This window comes from Narcine bancroftii, chromosome 2 (genome assembly GCF_036971445.1).
Source record: "Narcine bancroftii isolate sNarBan1 chromosome 2, sNarBan1.hap1, whole genome shotgun sequence".
Classification (NCBI taxonomy): Eukaryota; Metazoa; Chordata; class Chondrichthyes; order Torpediniformes; family Narcinidae; genus Narcine; species Narcine bancroftii.
Window position 1 is genome coordinate 68094140 of NC_091470.1, and position 19865 is coordinate 68114004.

The 19865-nt window shown below is 35.0% G+C and overlaps 1 protein-coding gene across 3 annotated transcripts in view; it reads right to left on the bottom strand.

Moving 5' to 3' along the window:
* Positions 1-4107: 4107 nt before the first annotated feature.
* Positions 4108-19865, bottom strand: part of samd4a (sterile alpha motif domain containing 4A) — a 152375-nt gene continuing 136617 nt past the window's right edge. For 2 of the 3 annotated variants that reach the window (XM_069916946.1, XM_069916948.1), the window contains exon 13: positions 4108-8138. In XM_069916946.1, the coding sequence (XP_069773047.1) occupies positions 8110-8138 (29 nt within the window). In that variant the 3' untranslated portion in view covers positions 4108-8109. The remainder of the gene's footprint in view (positions 8139-19865) is intronic. The other variant, XM_069916947.1, reaches the window with a different exon arrangement.

The window sequence follows — 19865 nt, forward strand, 5'->3', positions numbered from 1 at the left end:
TAGTATTTTAAAAACAAAGAAGTTAATGATTCTACCTGGAGTGGAAATTAGCATGGATGTTTGTAAATTTATCTGATGATTGTTTGGGCTAAGCAAGGAATCTATCTGAAATGAATTTGTGGAAGGATTACACTGCAGTAGCTCTGGAATGAGGCAGCTCAAATGGGCCAAAGGGCCTGGTTCTGTGTAGTTTTCTACGATTCATCAGCTTGGGTTTTCTGGCCACATTTCTCTCCTACATTGAATTTGCCTTTTGCATTGGTCAAGTAACTTTTATTTACAAAAATTAAAAAGTTACTTTTTTATTTCTAGTCTTTGTATGCCTCTAAATAATCTGCTTCAGGAACTAGCTAAATATGAAGCTGACAGTTTCATTTCACAAGCATCATTATTTGCTTGATTCAGGATGCACTTAAAAAAAGTTAAGATTTTTGTTTCAATGTTTTTAATAATGTTATGGAAAATATTACAACCAAATAAATTTTAGTTTAACAAGAAGAAAACTTTCAACAAAATTTATATAAAATGTTCAACTAAATAACGAACAGCAGTTTTTTTCAATAAAAAAAAATTAAAAACAGCACTAGCTGTATGTTATGGCATCAGATCTTTAAAAAAAAGTGCCAATGGCCCTTTGCTCATGGCTATTTAAAGTTCTTGATCTACTTTAAGCCACAATGACTCACAAGCAGTACTGGTTGTCAACAATTAATTCCCACTCTCTAATAGCTTTTATAAAACTTTCCTCTACCTCATCATTCCTTTGGTCGTCTTAAACCAACATTCTCAAGTTATTGATTCACTGATAGTTGATTATTGAATCATGAAGTTTTCACAGATTTTACAAAAAATGGAAAATTCTATGATTTCACCTCTGCCTTTCTGAGATTTAGAAGTAAGATCCCAATTTAACATTTTTCATGACATTCTTCACTGATCTAATTTTTAAATAATATTTAAGTTTTATATTTGCTTGAGGCTATTGACTGAGTAAAAAGCCATGAGTGATTATACAAGCAATACCAATTATATAATTTTACCATAAATTCAGCTAATGGGATCAATTCTATTAAATGCAGGCACAAAAGTTACATTTTTTCATTAAAGAACTGCTTGTATATTTGTCATTAGCACACAAGTTGTACTCTAAAGAAAAAAATGTTGCCTGCTTTTGGGAATGTGGGAGGGGAAAAAAAAAACTCAAATCACACAAGCAAAAGAATCTTTCTATTTACTGAAATTGGAGTTTTGCTAAGCACAAATGGTTGATTTGATGCCTTAGTTTCAGTTACTGTACACCAACTTCACATACTGTCAACTATGGATATTTAGGCACCATAATCATGAATAAAACTTCTCATATCATGGCATAATGTTCATTGAACTGGTCAACTTACAAGCCTTGAGTAATGATCTAAAAATGTTCAAATCAACCATGCCAACTGAATTAAATGTAAATAGCAAATTACTTATGGAGTTAAAAAGCTAAATGAATGTATGTTGAAAATCCATCTGAATCATTGATACTCTTCACAAAAATACAGCAGCAGTCTTTCCCCAGTCCAGCCACGTAACTCAGGACACTTGCTATGGATCCACAATCATATAGTTGAGTCTAATCTGACTTGTGAAATAACCTAGCAAAGGAGTTTTGTATCAAAAGTTTCAGTGAAATCAAGAACATCTCACTTTTCTGCTAAAGCACATTTACTAAATAAAGCGAGTCCACAATTGTTGGTTTTAGTTTTTTTTTTTCAAAGCTTATGAATTTTGATGATGAACAATTTATCCAAGGTATTTTCTTGAAGGCAACAGAGGGGTGCGGAAATATCTTGATTGGAGGGGATTTCAATTTTTGTCTGAATGCAGTCTTGGCCAAGTCAGCAAAGGAAGTAACGAGGGCCAAGGCAGCTAAGTCTACCCTGGCCTTTATGAAAAAACTGAATGTAATCGAAGTCTGGAGAAGGCAGAATTCAAGAGAGAGGGATTATTCCTTTTACTCGAGACAACATGATTCCTACACCAGAATTGATCTTTCTTTTGGCATCAGCCCAGTTGGAGAGTAGTACAGCAGAAACGAGTACTCAACTCGATTGCTCAACTCGATTGCTGTCAGACCATTTATCTTGATCTCTGTTCAACAAATGCCAGAAAAGCAGGCCACAGTGTATAGATGGTGCCTGAACTCATTGCTGTTGGGAAAACTATAATTTTGTAGCTTTGTCGAGCTCTGACAGAATTGTTCTGTCAGACGAACTACTGATGATAATTTCATAATATGGGACATATTGAAGGCTTATTTAAGAAGTCAGATAATTGGATCTACCAAAGGTATCAAAAAGGGGTACATGAAGGAGATCAATAATTTGGAACAAGAAATAGCCCAATTGGAAAAAGACTATCAAAGAGTAGGTTCAGAAAAAAAATACAGGAATATAAAGAAAATAAATCTCAAAAATAATACACTGCAAACATATAAGATCTTAAGATCTAGATAACAACATTACGAGCTGGGGGAGAGGGCCCATAATGTCTTGACCTAGCAGGTGAGGCCAGAAGAGGTTTCAAGAACAATCAATACAATCAATACAATCCAAATGATTTAACGTAAACCAAAGGAAATAATTGAAACATTTAGAAAGTTCAATAAAGAGCTGTATAAAATCAGTCGAGAGGGGATGGTGGGGGGAGAATTCCACTAAAATAGTTGCTTTCTTGCTTAGATTGGAATTACCAAAGTTGGATCAGGAGATTAAGAGGGGCTGCATGTCCCCTTCTCTAGAGAGGAGATTGAAAAAAACTTTGGCAAAAATATACAAAAATAAAATCACCAGTACAGGATGGTTTCTCCATGGAATGTTATAAAGAGTTCAAAGATCTCTTAATGCTCCTTCTTATGAAGGTGGTGGATCAGGTGGCGGAGATGCATACCCCCCTGGAATCTTTCTCAACAGCAATCGTCATGGTGACCCACAAAAAAAAGCCAGGGACTCATTGAATCCCTCCTTTTATAGACCCATCTCGTTGTTGAATGCAGATTATAAAATTGTAGCAAAAGCATCGGCCAATAGGTTGGCAGTATATTTGCCAAGATTAGCAAATCCAGATCAAGCTGGATTTGTAGAAAAGAGGCAAACAACATAGCTTAATATAATACATTTGGCACAGTCAGGGGTGGATCCAGAAGTGGCTGTAGCTCTGGATGTGGAGAAGGCCTTTGACAGATTGGAGTACGACTTTTCATTCAAGGTACTAAAGAAATTTGGATTCAGACAAACATTAATTGGGTTAGGACGCTCTACTATAATCCTCAAGCTAAAATTATTACAAATGGGCAGATGTCTCCAGTGTTTTCATTGAGTAGGTCCAGTAGGCGGGACTGTCCATTGTCCCTAGCACTGTTCATACTGGCCATTGAACCTCTGCTGGAAGCCATTTGGCAGAATACAGACACAAAGGGGCTCAAGTGAGGGCCCGAACCCGGTCTTACGCAGGTTGAGGGAAAAGTGGGTATCAGTCTTGGATACAACAATCCATCAGTGGTGATGGTCAGGTCTGTGCCTGGTCAGCATGACAGCAGTTATTAATGCCAGATGCAGGATGGTGCAATACAATTTCTTGCATCAACTGTCCCGCACACCACAAATATTACATAAATCTGAATCAGAAATCTCGGAAATGTGTTTTAGGTGTGGTAGAGAGATTATAATTTTTATCCATTCATCCTGGCTGTGTACAAAGATGAGGTCCTTCTGGGACAACCTGGGGGACATTCTGAAAAAAATTACAAAGGTGGATTTTCACAGGATCCGGAATTGTACCTTCTGGGCAACATTATGGACATGTGTTTTAAATTGTCCAAGTACTAAATTGGGACATTTGGTAATGATTGCCTAGTGCCCAGGTCATTTGCATCGGACTGAGCAAGATCTGGATAATCTCAATTTTCAGCTAATAAATGTTCAACATACAATACCATGTTCTTCCATGTACATGGAAAGCAACACCATCTTCAAGCAGGGCAAGTCTAGCCACATCATATTAGGACATAGGATATTATCACGGCAAAGTTCCTCAACATTAAAACAGACATTCAAATATCATGACTTAGAAAAAATAAATCAATCTTTATTATTGAGTACAGCAAGTGAAATAAATTATTTTCAAGTCAAATGTTTTGAAGTCAATTAGTTGATCCAAACTTTGATGGGGAAAGTGGTTCTGTTGGCATGCATATCTCATTCACTCTGTGTCTTCAACTATCACATAGTATTACACATGCACAGAAGTTGGAAATGCACTGAAGATCAGATGCCAACACATTTTTTTTTGTTTTGCCCCTGGACTTGCCAGAGTCCAGAAGCAAATATGAATTTTTCTGAGTCAAACATCAAGCACAATTCTGTTGTGAATTCGACGTAAGTTTTTTCTTCACATTAACTCTAATTTGCATTTTAACTGAAAGCACTTACAAATGTTTCAGCTGGGTCAATCAGGATACCTTTTGTGGCAGGAAGCTGTCAAAAATCATCAGAGTGGCCTTTTAAGGGGTGGGGCTTCAGGTATTGCTGCCTTTCGCAGAGGTGTTCAGAGGTATCTCATCCAAAGGATCCCACAGGGGCTGGTCAAGTAGGAACAGCAGGTCAGATTAAATTTCATGATGTCCATTGCATGCGAATAAAAATACTCTTAGTCCAAATGGCAATGACATTATCCATAACAAAGGACATTTTAAAAATTGAGGCATTTGAATTGGCAAATACCTTACACCTCTATTGCCTTAACAGGTTCATTTATAATGGTCAAGAGAGATTTACTATCTATGGTACACTACATCATCAATTCAATCCGTCCCACTGACTTAGCATTATAAATATCACCAAGGTCTACAATGTTCTGCCTCATACTCATTCATCATGCAAAGGTGACTAATTAGCAGTCTCAAATATCATTAAGTGTGTTTTGTGGAAATGAGAGGATTCCCAAAACAGAAGACAAGTATAAAAAGAGCAAGAGAGCATTACTTGACAGTGGAATCAACACAGATTGTTCTGTATACCTGCTTGCAGAAGACAAAGGGTTTAGCAACATTTCTTGCCACCTTCCTGATTAGAAAATGCCATAGAATGTTAGAATACCTACAAAATGAGAGGAAAATACAGAGTACTACTCTCTGGCCATTTTTCTCTTCAGTGGCATGGGCTCTTCAAATCTGCACTCTTTTTACAATACAGAAGCTTTCTTTGGTGTAGTATGAATGTTCAAATTGGGTGTGTAATTTTTATTTTCCATGAAAAAACAAACACATACACCACAATGTTACAAAAACATGTATTATCTCCCTTCACTTTCAATATAATGTTGATATGAAATAACCATCATTTTAGTTAATTGACAGAATTGGGAGTAAATAAATACATTGTAGCATTTGCTATTTTATGTCACAGGAGTAATTCATTGGTAACCTCAAACAAGAACATTTAAAAACTATACACTTGCAAAGAACAGCAAGTAAAACACGAGTGTTTGTCATAAAGCATCAACATGTAACAAACGTGCTTTTTCCATAAGGCGACAAACTGTAAAAATATGCATTTATTTGCAGCAGTAACTATGTAAGAAACATATTTCTTGTACACTACTTCTTTACAGAGGAAATCAAGAACATTAGCATGCATGCACCTACCATTGTGGGAATGCCTCTGTCTGACATGCAACAAAGGAAAGAAAGCAATTTGGGATTGTGTATTTTCAAGAGAAAAAGATTCTACACTGAACTTTTCAACAAAACTGTCCATAAATATTTAAGGAATAATATAATATAAAAAAAGAGGGAGGAAGTATTCAGATAATTACTACTAGCGTTGCTTCCTATTCCTCTCAGAGGAATAAACATTCACTATTTTCTGAATCAAGATAAAGAAATACAAAAAATAAAAGCCATCAGAGAAATGTAAATGGCTTGTACAAAACAATTATTTAAAAATTTGAATCTAGTTTTCTATTATATATAGTGCACACATCCATTGCAAGACCCTACTTCAAACTTTAAATACCTTCACTACTCGAGGTCTTGTTTTCCAGCTACAATTTCTTAAAGGCATTAGAGTAACCTGGCAGAAATTCGAGAAAACTTCCATTTCTTGCTCAGCTCACTACAGTAAGTTGTACGACTAACCTTGTCCAATTCCAGAAAAGGTAAAGCATTTCAAACATATTCAAATCAGTTACTATGCCAGGGTTTGTGCTGGGCTTGCAGGGATGCTCAGTGTGCACAACACCATACCAAACAAAAACAAAGACTAGAATACATCTGATCACCTTTGTTTTGGGAGTGATGGTGCTATTTTGTTCTGTATAAAACAGTTAATGTTTGGGATATGTGGAAGATACAAAAGGAAAGGCACTGCCGCTTTATTTCTAGATATTTGACTTCACAGCCTCTTATGCATGCAATCATCATTTCATAAATAATTCAATTTACATTGGATAGTATTAATCAAGCTCTAGACCTGCAGTCAATACAGGACTAAAAAAAAGAAAGAGAATGCCATCAGTGTTCTCAAGACTAAGCCACATGTTAAAATTAATTCACTAGACAGCACTTCTTAGCAAAACATTCTTTTTATCAATGTAAATAATTAAACTATACCTTATCAATAGAAATAAGCAATAATATTAAAAATGAACTGAATGCATGTTAATATTTTGAGACATACTCATGGTTACCAGCCATAGCAAGTTAATACATATCTAAAATAATACATCTAATTAATAGATAACCTCTGCATCAATAAATCAGTGGAGGAATAAATACTAATTCTGATTTGTAAATTATTTAAGGACTCCCATTAAACAGGTTTTTGTGTTAGCACAAATGGAGTCACATAAAATGTTTGAACTTTCATTCATTGTATGAACATTGTGAGAATGATTTAACACTTTGCTTTCACCAATTTCTATAATACTGCATTTCCCACTCCCTTTCTGACAAAATATCCATATTTTTTCAACCTTTTCCAATTTCTTTCAGACTTTTCTCAATACTTCCCCTTACTTTTTCTATGTACATACTTGCCCTACCCTCTTTCACACTCTTGAATGCTTAATCATTAGACTGCAGATTTTTGAAGACTTTGGATAAGTGGCTGGGAAGGAACCTGATAACTTGCAGACAGTACCAACTTAACTTTAACATTGGGCCTTTTTGCAATGGAAGAGGAGAAAGGGCAAAAATTCAAACCTAAACAAGAGCAAACAGTAGATTTGCCAACAATTAAACTGATTTACTTTCATCTCCAATGGTATCACATAACTCTCCTGCATTCAACAACATTCCAGAACCTGCTTGTTTTAATCATAATCATTTGTACCGACTTAGACCAAGCATTTACACTTTCTTTCAGAATACGCAGATATCCTGTGGAAACATAGCTTTGCTAATTAAAAGAGCAAACCTGCTGCTACTGCAGAGGGTAAAAATTATGCTTTAACAATGACATACAAATATTAATGGCATACCTGAAAAAGTTTATGTACCCTTTATATTAATGTAAACAGCAAGTCAATTTTGGTTGCAGTTAAAAAAAAAATTCACCTCAGGATTTTCTTCATGACAATACTACTTCAATTCTGAAAAGAGCTCAACAACCAAATCAGATACAATTAAGATGAAAGACAGCTTTGTTTCTTTTGGTCACACATTTTTAGTACAAGTTTACAGATCTATTTTTAAGAAATGTTTCTAAGTGACCAATAACTATTGAAATTGACCTCTTTTGCCACTACAAAAAATTACCCCATTTATTTGCTACTTCTGCATTAACTGCTGTGCTTCCAAGAATTGTGATATCTGAGGTTATTTCACTGCAAAATCCTTTTCATGAACTGAAGTAGTTTTACTTGGGCTGACTGCTTCAGGATTTGATGACGCAGTAACAATGCAAACACTTGCACAAAAATAAAGTGTCCATTACAATTTGCAGAAACATGACACAAGATAACAGTTGACCATGACCAGGGTACGTGACTGGAACTTGTGAAAGTGGTCTGAACCTAGGATTATTCATATGATTCAGAGCCAGCACCCAACTGGTTTACTTTAACCTTCTAGATAGTAGAAGTCCTGTCAACGCCATCTGAAAATTAAAATCAAAATCAGTACTGAAATTTTATTGATGTGCTCTCACATATTGTGATTTCATCATATACTTGGATATTTTTATTTAATCGACACAAGAATATGACTGGAAGTTCGCTTGGCAAGATTTTAATAGAGAGCAAATAACAAAAAAATATTATGCACGTTGTAAGGCTTGTATCAGACGGCACCCATTTCAAAGCACATCTTAAATAAAGACCAATGCAAAACTTCAAATTTACAGATTAGTTTAAATGTTCCAGTGTCAAATTTGTTTAGTGAGCAACTGCACAGCACATCTTCAGTGTTTCAGTTACAATGCGATTTTAATTAAAAACTGCTGAGGAGGTAAAAGGTTGTCTTTAAATATGTTGCTAAACCATCATTTCAATTTATTGACATGAAAAATTAATAATAAAATGAGCTGACCTCTTCTAAAGCAATAGGACAACAGAAAAAAGTTTGCAAATATGTGACATGGGAAGCCAGATTATACAAATACTGTATTTAAATTAATAACAATAGAAAGCCTTTTCCAGAACTATTTATGATGGAAAAATATACATTGAAGAGTACTGCATCTAAGACAGTCTAAGTCACGACAAGTTGACTAAATGAACTTTATAACCTTTTATCCCATTCAAACTAAATCTCTTAATATCCTAAAATAGATTACTTGGTTCTTCCTTCAAAGAACTAAAACAAGTATCCCTCACACCAATATAAAGTTATCCCCCTTATGGTCAAAATCAATTGATCGCTCAGACCAAAGATTTAAATGCTTCAAGAATAATTCCTTTAAAGCCAAGGAGGAAAAGCATGCAAGTTGGCCAGAGTTAATTTCACATTCAACCTACAAGTAAATGTAGGTGTTTGAAGAAAAAAAAAAGTAATACTGTAGAAAGATAAGATATATTCTGGAAATAGAAATTATTAATTTATGCCTGATAAAGTCCCAGGCCCTGGTGCATTCACAATATTTTAAAAAATAATTTCCATCCTCACTTCTCTATGCTAGCAAAGACAATTATGCTTAACTTCTAGCATAGGTGGTGGTGTGAGGTTTTGTACTTTGATTAAGTACTCTGAATGGCAGGGCCCGACAGAGTGTAACAGAATAGAGAGCAAGCGATGGAGATGCACTGTTCCTTGAAAGTACCAATCTAGGTGCATGAGGTGGCAATGGTAGCATTCGTCAATGCTTGCTTTAATTTGGTAGGGTATTAAGTGCAAAAGATGGGACATTGTGATTTATCTGTACAAAGAGTTGATGAGACCACACAGAGTGTACTGTGTAGTTCTGATCACCCAGCTACAAGGAAGACATCAATAATTTGGAAGGGGCGCTGAGGAGATGCACCAGGAAGCTGCTGGAACTGGACGGCTTGAGCTTCAGATAGACTGGGTATTGTCTGGAGCATAAGTGGCTTAGAGGTGATCTTATAGACAAAATAATGAGAGGAATAGACAAAATGAATGTTCACAGACTTTTTCCCTGGGTAGATAATTCTACAATTAGAGGAAATAGGTTAAAGGTGAAATTGAAGAGATTTAAAGAGCTGCCTGAAGAAATCTTAGATGCAGGCACAATCTGGCATACATAAGGCATTTGGAGAGAGTTATGGAGAGGAAGATTATGGACCAAATAAAGGCAAATTAAACTAGCCCAGAATGTTCTGTGTTGCATGAGTTTATGACTAATAAAATGATTACTAGACTTTCAAACTGCAAAAAAAATTGAGTTCCCCAATTCATTCCAAGATCTTGGTATCCAATTAATGTACAAAGATTGGGGAGGATTACTAAATAAAACAATTTAACATAAAACATTGATATACATAGTACAGGCCCTTGTGCCACAATGCTGTTCCGACCTACGTAAACCTACTTATCAACAATCTAATCCTTCAGTAACTCCCACCCATAGCCCTCTATATTTCTTACATCTATGTGCTGATTTAGATGCCTTTTGAATATACCTATTGCATCAGCCTCTGTCACCATCTCTGGCAATGCATTCCAAATACCCACCCATGTGTATGAAAAAAAATTACCACTGACACCTCCTCCAAACTTTCCTCTATTCAGCTTAAAGAGATGTCTGCTGGCATTTGCTAATAAGTGGATTGAACAAGGAGGCAGAGGGGATGGGAAAGGGATATGGGAAGGAGATTTCAGATTTATTGTCAGTTATATTCATGACATCACATACATCCCTGAGATTATTTTGTCTGCGCAGAATTACTGCTTATTGGTAGTGCCAAAAACTGTACACTGCATATACTGTACATGTAAACAAATAAAGAACTGTAAATAGATCACGAATGTAACTCTTTCCTGATGGTAGCAGTGAGAACAGAGCATGTGCTGGGTGGTGTGGATCCTTGATGATTGCTGCTGCTCTCTGACAGCAGCATTCCCTATAAATGTTTTCGATAGCGGGGAGGGTTTTGTCCTGGGCTGCATCCACTACTTTGGAAGGCTTTACACTCAGGGTATGGATTTTTCCATACCAGAACGTGATGCAGCCGGTCAGCACACTTTCCACCACACCTTTGTAGATATTTGCTAGGGTTTCTTGTGTCATACCAAACCTCCGCAAACTCCTGAGGAAGCAGAGGTGCTGTCGTGCTTTCTTCACCATGCCATTAGTGTGTTGGGTCCAGGAAAGATCCTCCGAGATAGTGATTCCCAAGAACTTAAATTTGCTCACCCTCTCCACCTCTGGTCCCCCAATATAACCATATAACCATTTACAGAGCGGAAACAGGCCATGTCGGCCTTTCGAGTCCGCACCGGTTTGAAGCCAAGTGGATTGTCAGTAAGAACTGGAACAACTGTCAGTCAGCAACTTCTTGATGGTGGCAATGTGGAACGGCCATCTGTGCCTTCTTCATCTTCCTTTAGGCCCACTATCTTTATGTTGTTTTGGCTACTATAATTTTCCAAAATATCAATTTTCTGAGCTAACAACTCTTGTGACTAACTTTTTTGTCACTTTCTTCCAATTTTCTTCTTAAGTCGTTCACTTCCATTTCTACAGCCGTTTCTCGTTCTTCCACATTCTCTACTCTTTTCCCTATTTCTGTCATGACCAGCTCTATTCTACTTGATCACTGGATTGGACACCTCTGGCTTTCCTTTCCTGAAGTCAACAATCATCTCCTTAGTTTTAGTGACACTAACTGCAAGGTTGTTGTTAGTGCACCATTCAGCCATATTTTCAATCTCCCTCCTGTATTTTTTTTTAACTCTTTCTATTTTCTTTTTAAGGGACAGATATGGAAGGGATTTTGATTTGGAGTAATGGATGATAAAAATAAATTATTTTTTTAGTTTTAATGTTAATAGGCTAAATAATGCAATTAAGAGGAAAAGAATATCAAGTTATACGAAAAAATGAAGGTTGATTTTACATTTTTACAAGAAGCTCGTTGACAGAAAAAGAACATTCTAAATTAAAAAGGGATTAGATTGGCCAAGTTATTGCTTCATCTTTTAATTCTAAAGCGGGGGGTGGGGGGCTATATTAATTTTAAAAATTACCTGTAAAATTTTTTGATACTACAATAGATTCTGTGGGAAGATATGTTCAGATTAATTGTCAGCTTTATTCTGAAATGTGGACACTTATGAATATTTATGCACCAAATGTTGATGACAAAGATTTTATAAAGAATACTTTTTTACTCTTAGTGAAAGTCCAGAAAAAGGTTTTACTAGGAGGAGATATTAATTGTTGTCTTGATCCATTATTGGATAAATCAATTAAAATGGTAATAAGAGCTAAAGTGGCAAGGGCTATATTAAGTTTTATGAAACCATTAAATTTAGTTGATATTTGGCGAAAGTTGAATCCTAGAGAAAGAGACTATTCCTTTTATTCGCATAAACATGATTCTTATACGAGAATAGATTTAAAAAAAATTATCGGCACAGTTACATGGAAGGATTACTAAAGTTGAGTATAAAGCAAGAATACTTTCTGATAATTTGTCACTTTCATTGATATGTTCAACATGAGAGGAAAGAAATATACCCTATAGATAGAGGTTTAATACTGCATTATTAAAAAGAGTATATTTTTGTGATTTTATAAAAAAGCAAATTCAATTATTTTTTGAAGTTAATTTTAATTCAATAGATAATAAATGTACTATGTGGGATGAGTTAAAAGCATATACAAGGTCAAATAATAAGTTATTCAGCTAAAATTAAAAAGGAGTATATTAATAGACAAATCAATTAGAACAGGACATACGTAAATTAGAAAAACATCTACAAAATAATCCTTCTGAATAAATAATAAAAAATTTCAATATAATACTATCCTGACTTACAGAACAGAAAAATTAATTCAAAGAATGAAACAAAGATATTATGAATTAGGAGAATGAGCTCAAAGTTTTAGCATGAAAATTGAAAATTGAACAGACATTAAGGCAGTTAAAAAATCTTTGGGGATGATTACATATAAACTACAAGATATAAATGATGTATTCAGGGAATTTTATTTTGAATTGTATCATTCGGATTTAGTACATGATGAAAATAAGATTGATGTTTTTTTAAATCTCAAATTACTTTACCTAGTCAAACTGATGAGGAACAGAAATATTTGAATGTAGTATTTATGGCAAGAGAAATTAGTGAGGTAATGAGTTCAATGCAAAAATATTAAGTTGACAGGAGAAGACTGATCTCCTGTAGAATTTATTAAAGATCTTTTAAAACCTCCATTATGGAGTTGTTAAATTTTGCTATGAAGGTACATTCTCTGCCAGAATCCTTTTTAATGATAATTATTACAGTATTTCTGAAAAAAAGAGTTTGAACGAAACCAGCGTCTATAGACCAATTTCATTATTAAATGTTGATTATAAAATATTAGCTAAAGCATTAGCAAATAGATTGGCAAAATATTTAGCGAAATTAATACCTATGGATCAAACTAGATTTGTTAAAGGTTGGAAATCTGCAGATAATGTAGTGAGGCTTCTTAGTTTAATACATTTGGTTCAAAAGGAGGGAGACCTGTGTGTAGCAGTTACTTTGGATGCAGAAAAGGCATTTGACAGATTAGAATGGGATTTCCTCTCTAGTTTTAGAGAAATGTAAATTATGTTCAATTTTTATAGATTTGGTTAGAATGATGTACAAAAAACCTATTGCAGTAGTGACAAATGGACAGATTTCAACATCTTTTGAATTAATGAGATCAAGTAGATAAGTTTGTCCATTGTCGTCAGCTTTATTTGTTTTAGCAATAAGATGAATTTCAAATATTGTGGGTAGTAAGGTAAAAATAAGAAGAATATAAAATAAATTTATTTGCAGATGATGTTTTGATTTATTTAACAGATCCTTTAGATTCTTTGCAAAAACTTAAAATTAGAATAAAAGAATATGGAGATATATTGGGAAATAAAATAAATTGTGAGATTATATCTTTAGTTAATGGAAACTATCAAAAATGTATGGAAGTAATTGAATCTAGATGGCCAGATCTTGGAATAAAATATTTAGATATTCATGTGCAATCAGATTTGACAAAAATATTGAAATTAAATTAGTTATTTTTATTAAAGAAAATTAGAGAAGATTTGGAAAAATTGAATATGTTACCTATTACTTTGATGGGTAGAGGGTGTTAAGATTAATGTTTTTCCTCAAATACAATATTTATTCCAATCAATTCCAATTCCACAAATTTTTTACGGAATTAAACATTTGTGTTATAAAATTTTTATGGAAAGGAAAACGGGCTAGGTTTCTTTGAAGAAATTGGCGTGGAAATATGAGTTAGAAGGTTTTACACCTCCCCAAATTTATGAATTATTATAAAGCAACACAGTTGAGATTTATTAATGTAATGTATGAGTTAAAAGATATGGGAGAATGGGTATATATAAAACTTGATAAAATAGGAGAAACTGATCCATAACACTTTATTTATAAATGGAACACAAGATTGTTAACAGCAAATAAAGGAACATCCATGATGAAACATTTAATTGAACTTTGGAATAAAATTGATAGAGATTGGAAGAAGAGGTTTAATGTCCGAAAGAACACCTTTATTTCAAAATAAACTTATTCCATTTTCTATGGAAAATATTTTTTTTAATTTGGAAAAATTGTGGTATTATGTAAATTAAACATGGTTTTGAAGCTGGGAAATTTATTATTTTTAGTAGAATGAAGGAAAAAATTAACATATTGGAAAATACAAAATTTTGTTATTATCAAGTTAAGAGATTTCTTCGTGAAATTTTTGTTCAAAATTTAGTATTACCAGCAGAGACAGAAGAAGACCTATTATTAAGTAATAGGGATGTAAAGAGATTTATTTCAGAGATTATAAATTATTACAAAAGAAGGCTTGAAAAGAGGGAGTGCATAAATCAAGACATAAATGGGAGGTAGATATAAATAAGCAAATAGATGAATGTAGATGGATTCACATATGTAGACAGAGCATGAAAAGTCCAAAAAATGTGAGATATCGGTTAGTTCAGTATAATTTTATTCATCAGTTATATTTAACACCACAAAAGTTACATAATATGAACTATACTTATTCAGATTTATGTTTTAGATATAGACAAAAAGTTGGTACATTTTTCGCATTCGACCTGGCAGTGTTCCACAATTAAACCTTTTTGGGTTGAAATGGGTAATTTATTACAACGAATAACTGGAGTAAGATCCCCACAGGATCCAATGTTATTTTTACTGGGAGATGTTAGAGGAATTAAACCTAAATTAAAATTGAATACCTATCAAGAAAAAATCGTTCAAATTGCTTTGGAAATTGGTAGAAAATGTACTGCTATAAATTGGAAGTCGGATATTGATTTGGGAATGGATAGATAGCATGCAGAAGTTCGGATTTGTATTCTACTTGAGAAAATTACTTACAATTTAAGATTACAACAATATATATTATAAACATTCCCTTTCTCCTATGAATATATATCAATATATATATATATATATATATATATACAAGTTTAAAAGCATTGGAAAGTAAAGTCCTCCAGTTGTGGTTTTCTTGTCTCTTTTTCTTTCTTTTTTAATTTGTGGAGAATTGGGGAAGGGGGGAATTTAGAGGTAGTTTTCCTTTCTTTTTTGATTTATATATAAAATATCACATGCATTTGGATTAAGTTTAAAATTTTGTGATATGTTTGTTAAGTGGTTTTATATTAAATGAAATTATTTTAAAAAATCTCCCTCCTGTATGCTGACTCATCACTTTTCTTTATACAACCTACTACTATGGTACATCGACAAATTTGTACATTTTGTTGTACTGTGTCACACAGTGGTAGGTGCAATGTGAGTAGAGCAGGGGCTAAAAACACAGCCCTGTGGTGCTCCAGTACTGATGGAGATTGTGGAGGAGATGTTCTTACCAATCCTCACTGATTGTGATCTGGAGGTGAGGAAATCCAATTACACAGTGGGGCATTGAGTCCCAAATCTTAGAGTTTGCTGATCAGTTTTTGAAGAGATGATGGGTGTTAAATTCTGAACTTTAGTCCATAAAGTGCCTCCTGATGAATGCATCTTTACGTTGTGTTTGTTTAGGTCTCTGAATGATAGTGAGGGAGAAGGTGCAAGAAAGAGTGTTGGATCTCATGTGGTTGTAGGAGAAAATGTCAGTCTGGGAGAGATGCTTGGGGAGGGATGAACAGACTAGGGAGTCTAGTGGTCCTTGTGCAAGGTGGAAACGGGAAGATGTGGTTAGTGGTAGCATCCCATTGCAGCTGGAGAAATAGATGAAGGTCAAGTGCTAAATGCTGAAGATACCAGGCTGAAAGGTATGGAATTCAGAACTCTGTCTCTGTGTATTTGGCAGGGTGAGGGGAGAAGTTTGGGAAACAGAGAAAATGCAAGAGATGGTTGATTCTGTCACAGAAGAAGGGACTTTATGTGTCACGAGAAAGGAATTCATTTCCAATGTCCTGAAATGGAAGGCCTTATCTTGATAGTTGATGACATAGAAAGAGAGGAACTGGAAGAAAAGGATAGTATCCTTACAAAGACATAGTGGGAAGGTGTGCAGTCTAGGTAGCTGAAGGAGTCAATGGACTTGCAGTCAATGTCAGTGGATAGTTCCATGAGGTGGACAGAGAGGTCCAGAAAATGGAGAAAGGTGTCAAAAATGATCCAAATCAACGAGGGAAGGGAGTTAGCAGTAACTTAGTTAGTAGTGAATGTTCAGGAAGCATCACAAATGCAGTAGTCAATGTAATGGAGAAAAAGATTAGAGGAGTCTCAGAGGTTTGGAACAAGCGCTGTTCCATATCACCAAGGACCACATATTCAAACAAAAAAAATACTTGCTGTTTTTCAGAAAGGATTCATTATTGTCAAATAAGTGATTTGTATAAATTAAGATACAAAAAGAAATCCAGGAAACTGTTTTTAGATGATCTAAAAACTATTAATACTGGGGTCAGGATGGGTTGTAAATATTTGGAATGCTTTACTCAAGGGGTGTAAATGTTTAGACATTGAGGATATTCGTCCAAGATTTTGAAATCTTGGTGAATGAAGTGAGTGGATGGGAAAGTTAAGACGATAAAGAGCAGCCATGAGCTTTTTGAATTTTGTAGCATGCTTGAGGAGCTGTGAGAGACATTTCTGTTCAAGTTTCAAGTGGTGAAAATGAGGCAGCTCCGATGTTGGAACGTAAGAAATAGGAGCAGGAGTAGGACATCTGGCCCATCAAGCCTGCTCTGCCATTTAATGAGATGGCATGATATTTTCACTTAAGAATAAACGGAAAGAACTTGTTCTTAAAATTTGCTACTGACACCAAATAACTGCCTGGAAAACAGATGAAGACAAAAGGCATTTGGTGAACAGGGTTAGCAAAACAGATGGACAAATGATGAATGAATACACCATGAGATAAAATTAAAGCAGTACAGATTGGCGTTCAATGCAAAGAGTGTGTAGAAACAGCTTAAAGATGTACATAGATGAACTTAAAAAAAACCATTTTTTGATTTTAAAATTACAATCACAGCCTGTTTGAATGATTTTGGCTGTCTCATGACAAAAGATATTAAATATATCCCATTAAATTCACCAAGATGATGCTGGGAACTGGAAATTTTAGGCAGATAATTGAAATACTGGCATTCCTTTTAGTGGATCACAAAATTTAATGCAACCCAGTGTAAAGTTCAAAGTAATTTTCTTGAAAATGAATAATGGCTTGAAAGGGCTTGAGGGGGAATAGAATTAGTAATGGTGTCAAAGGTTATAGGGAGTAGGCAGGAAAATGGGGTTAAAAAATAAAATTGTTAGCCATTGTCAGCCATGATTTGAATCCTGAACAACAAACTCGGAGATAATTTAAGGACTTACTTGGCACATTATTTATTACTGAATATTGTTTTCTGTATTGCAGTTTGTTTACATCTCTCTCTTTTGTATATACATCTTTATTTGAGTACAGTTTTTTTGCACTACCAATAAGTAGAAATTCTGACTAGCCTGCAAAAAAAGATCTCAGGGAGGGTTGTATGTCATGTATGTACTCTAACAATAAATCTGAAGTTTGAACAGCAGAGCAGACTTGATGGGCTGAATGACTCAATTTTGATGCTAAATCTCAGCTGAGTAAACTGTAATTAGTGTTAATGTTTTCATTCTTGGATCTGCCAGTAAAATAAAGAAAATTGGGATCTTTCGTTGTCAAAAAAATTCCCTGATCTGAAAAATGATGCAAAATCTATCAATCTATTTCTATCTCTTGCATTTTGATTGATGACTAAAAGTTCCATTTTATGTTCAAAGTTAAAGTGAACTGCTTTACCAATGTCTCGCCATATGTAAAACAATTAACATTTGCAGCATTAGAGACATTTTGGATGATGTCAATGCCAGTAATTTTTTTACTAGAATGACTAATCCTGGAAGTTTTCTCTCTCTGTTCTTTGGTGTCCTTCTTATACTTAAATTGTCCTTCAAAATCGTCCTTCATCATGACTATTTCATGATGAGTATTTCAGCTGGTATCACTCTACAGATAAATAGCCAAACTAGAAGAAATATTTAGCCCAATGAAACTGGTCAAACAAGTAGATAGGATGGTAAAGAAAGTGTGTGCTATGGTTGGCTTCATGGGGTGAGGAATTGAGTACAAAAGGAGGTCATATTGCAGCAATATAATTTTTTGGTTAGGTTGCATGTGGAGTAATTCTGGTCACCCTATTACAGAAAGGTTGTGGAGGATACAAGAGAGATTTTCAAGGATGTTGCCTGGTTTAGAGGGTATGAGTTACAGAGAGAGGATGGCCAAACTTGGGCTGTTTTCTGGATAGCAGGAGGCTGAGAGGAGCCTCTGAATAAAAGGATATCCAGGGACATTTCTTCAGTCAGAGGATTGAGAACTTGTGGAATTCATTGACTCAGACATCTGTGGTTGAGGTTTACAAAATCATGGGAGCATTGATAAGGTATACATTCAGAATCTTTTCCCCAGGGTAAAAGTGTCACACCCCAGAGGACATGTGTTTAAAGCAAGTGGGAAGATATTTAAGCACGATGTGCAGGGCAAATACTTTACAATGAGAGTGGTAAGTGTCAGAAGTAATGGTGGAAACAAATACTGTATTATAATAGCATTTAAGAGGCTTCTGGATAGACACATGAACATGAAGGAACTGGAAGGAAATATGGAGTGCAAACAGCAGAGCTTTGGTTTCATTTTGGTGGGCTGAAAAGAGCATTCCTGTGCTGTACTTTCTAGGTTCTATGTTAGACACAAGACCATACACGTAGGAGCAGAATTAGGCCATTCATCTCATCAAGTCTTCTCTGCCATTCAAATGTTGGCTGATATATTTTTTCTCTTAATGTCCTGCCTTCTTCCCCTAACCTCTGACATCCTTGCTAATTAAGAACTTATCAGCCTCTGCTTCCAATATACTCAATAACAGCCTCCACAGCTGTCTGTGTCAATGAATTCCACAAGTTCCCAACCCTCTGACTGAAGAAATTTCCCCTCATTTCTGTTCAAAAGGACGACCTTTTATTTAGAGACTATGCCCTCTGGTCTTAGATTCTCCCATTAGGGAGACCACCTAGGAACACCAGGTGCTGTAGGTTTCTGTGAGGGGCACTGGACATGGTGGCAACTCTCAGTCTGATTTGTGGTAGACAAAAGTTTTAAAATTTCATGCATGTTACATTCAAAATGTAGTATTACGTGACAATAATAGAACTTTTGCTTAAACATCATCTCCACATCCACTCTATTAAGCCCTTTCAATATTCAGAATGTTTCAATGAGATCTCTCTTCATCCCTCTAAACTCCAGTGTGCACCAGCCCTGAGCCGTCAAATGGTCCTTGTACGTTAACCCTCTCATCCCTGGGATTATTTTGTAAACCTCCTCTGTACCTTGTCTAACATCCTTCCTCAGATATAGGGCCCAAAACTGCTTGCAATATCTCAAATGAGGTCTGACCAATGCCTTGAACAGCCTCAGCAATACATCTTTGTCTTTAGATTCTAGTCCTCTCAATATTGCATTTGCTTTCCTTACTACTGATATAACCTGCAAGGGATTCCTTTGAAGAATCCCAAGTCTCCATGTGCCTCCACTTTCCAAATTTTCTTCCCATTTATAAAACCATCTAGTTCCTTATTCCTTCAACGAGCACATATATACACTTCCCTATGCTGTATTCCATCTACCACC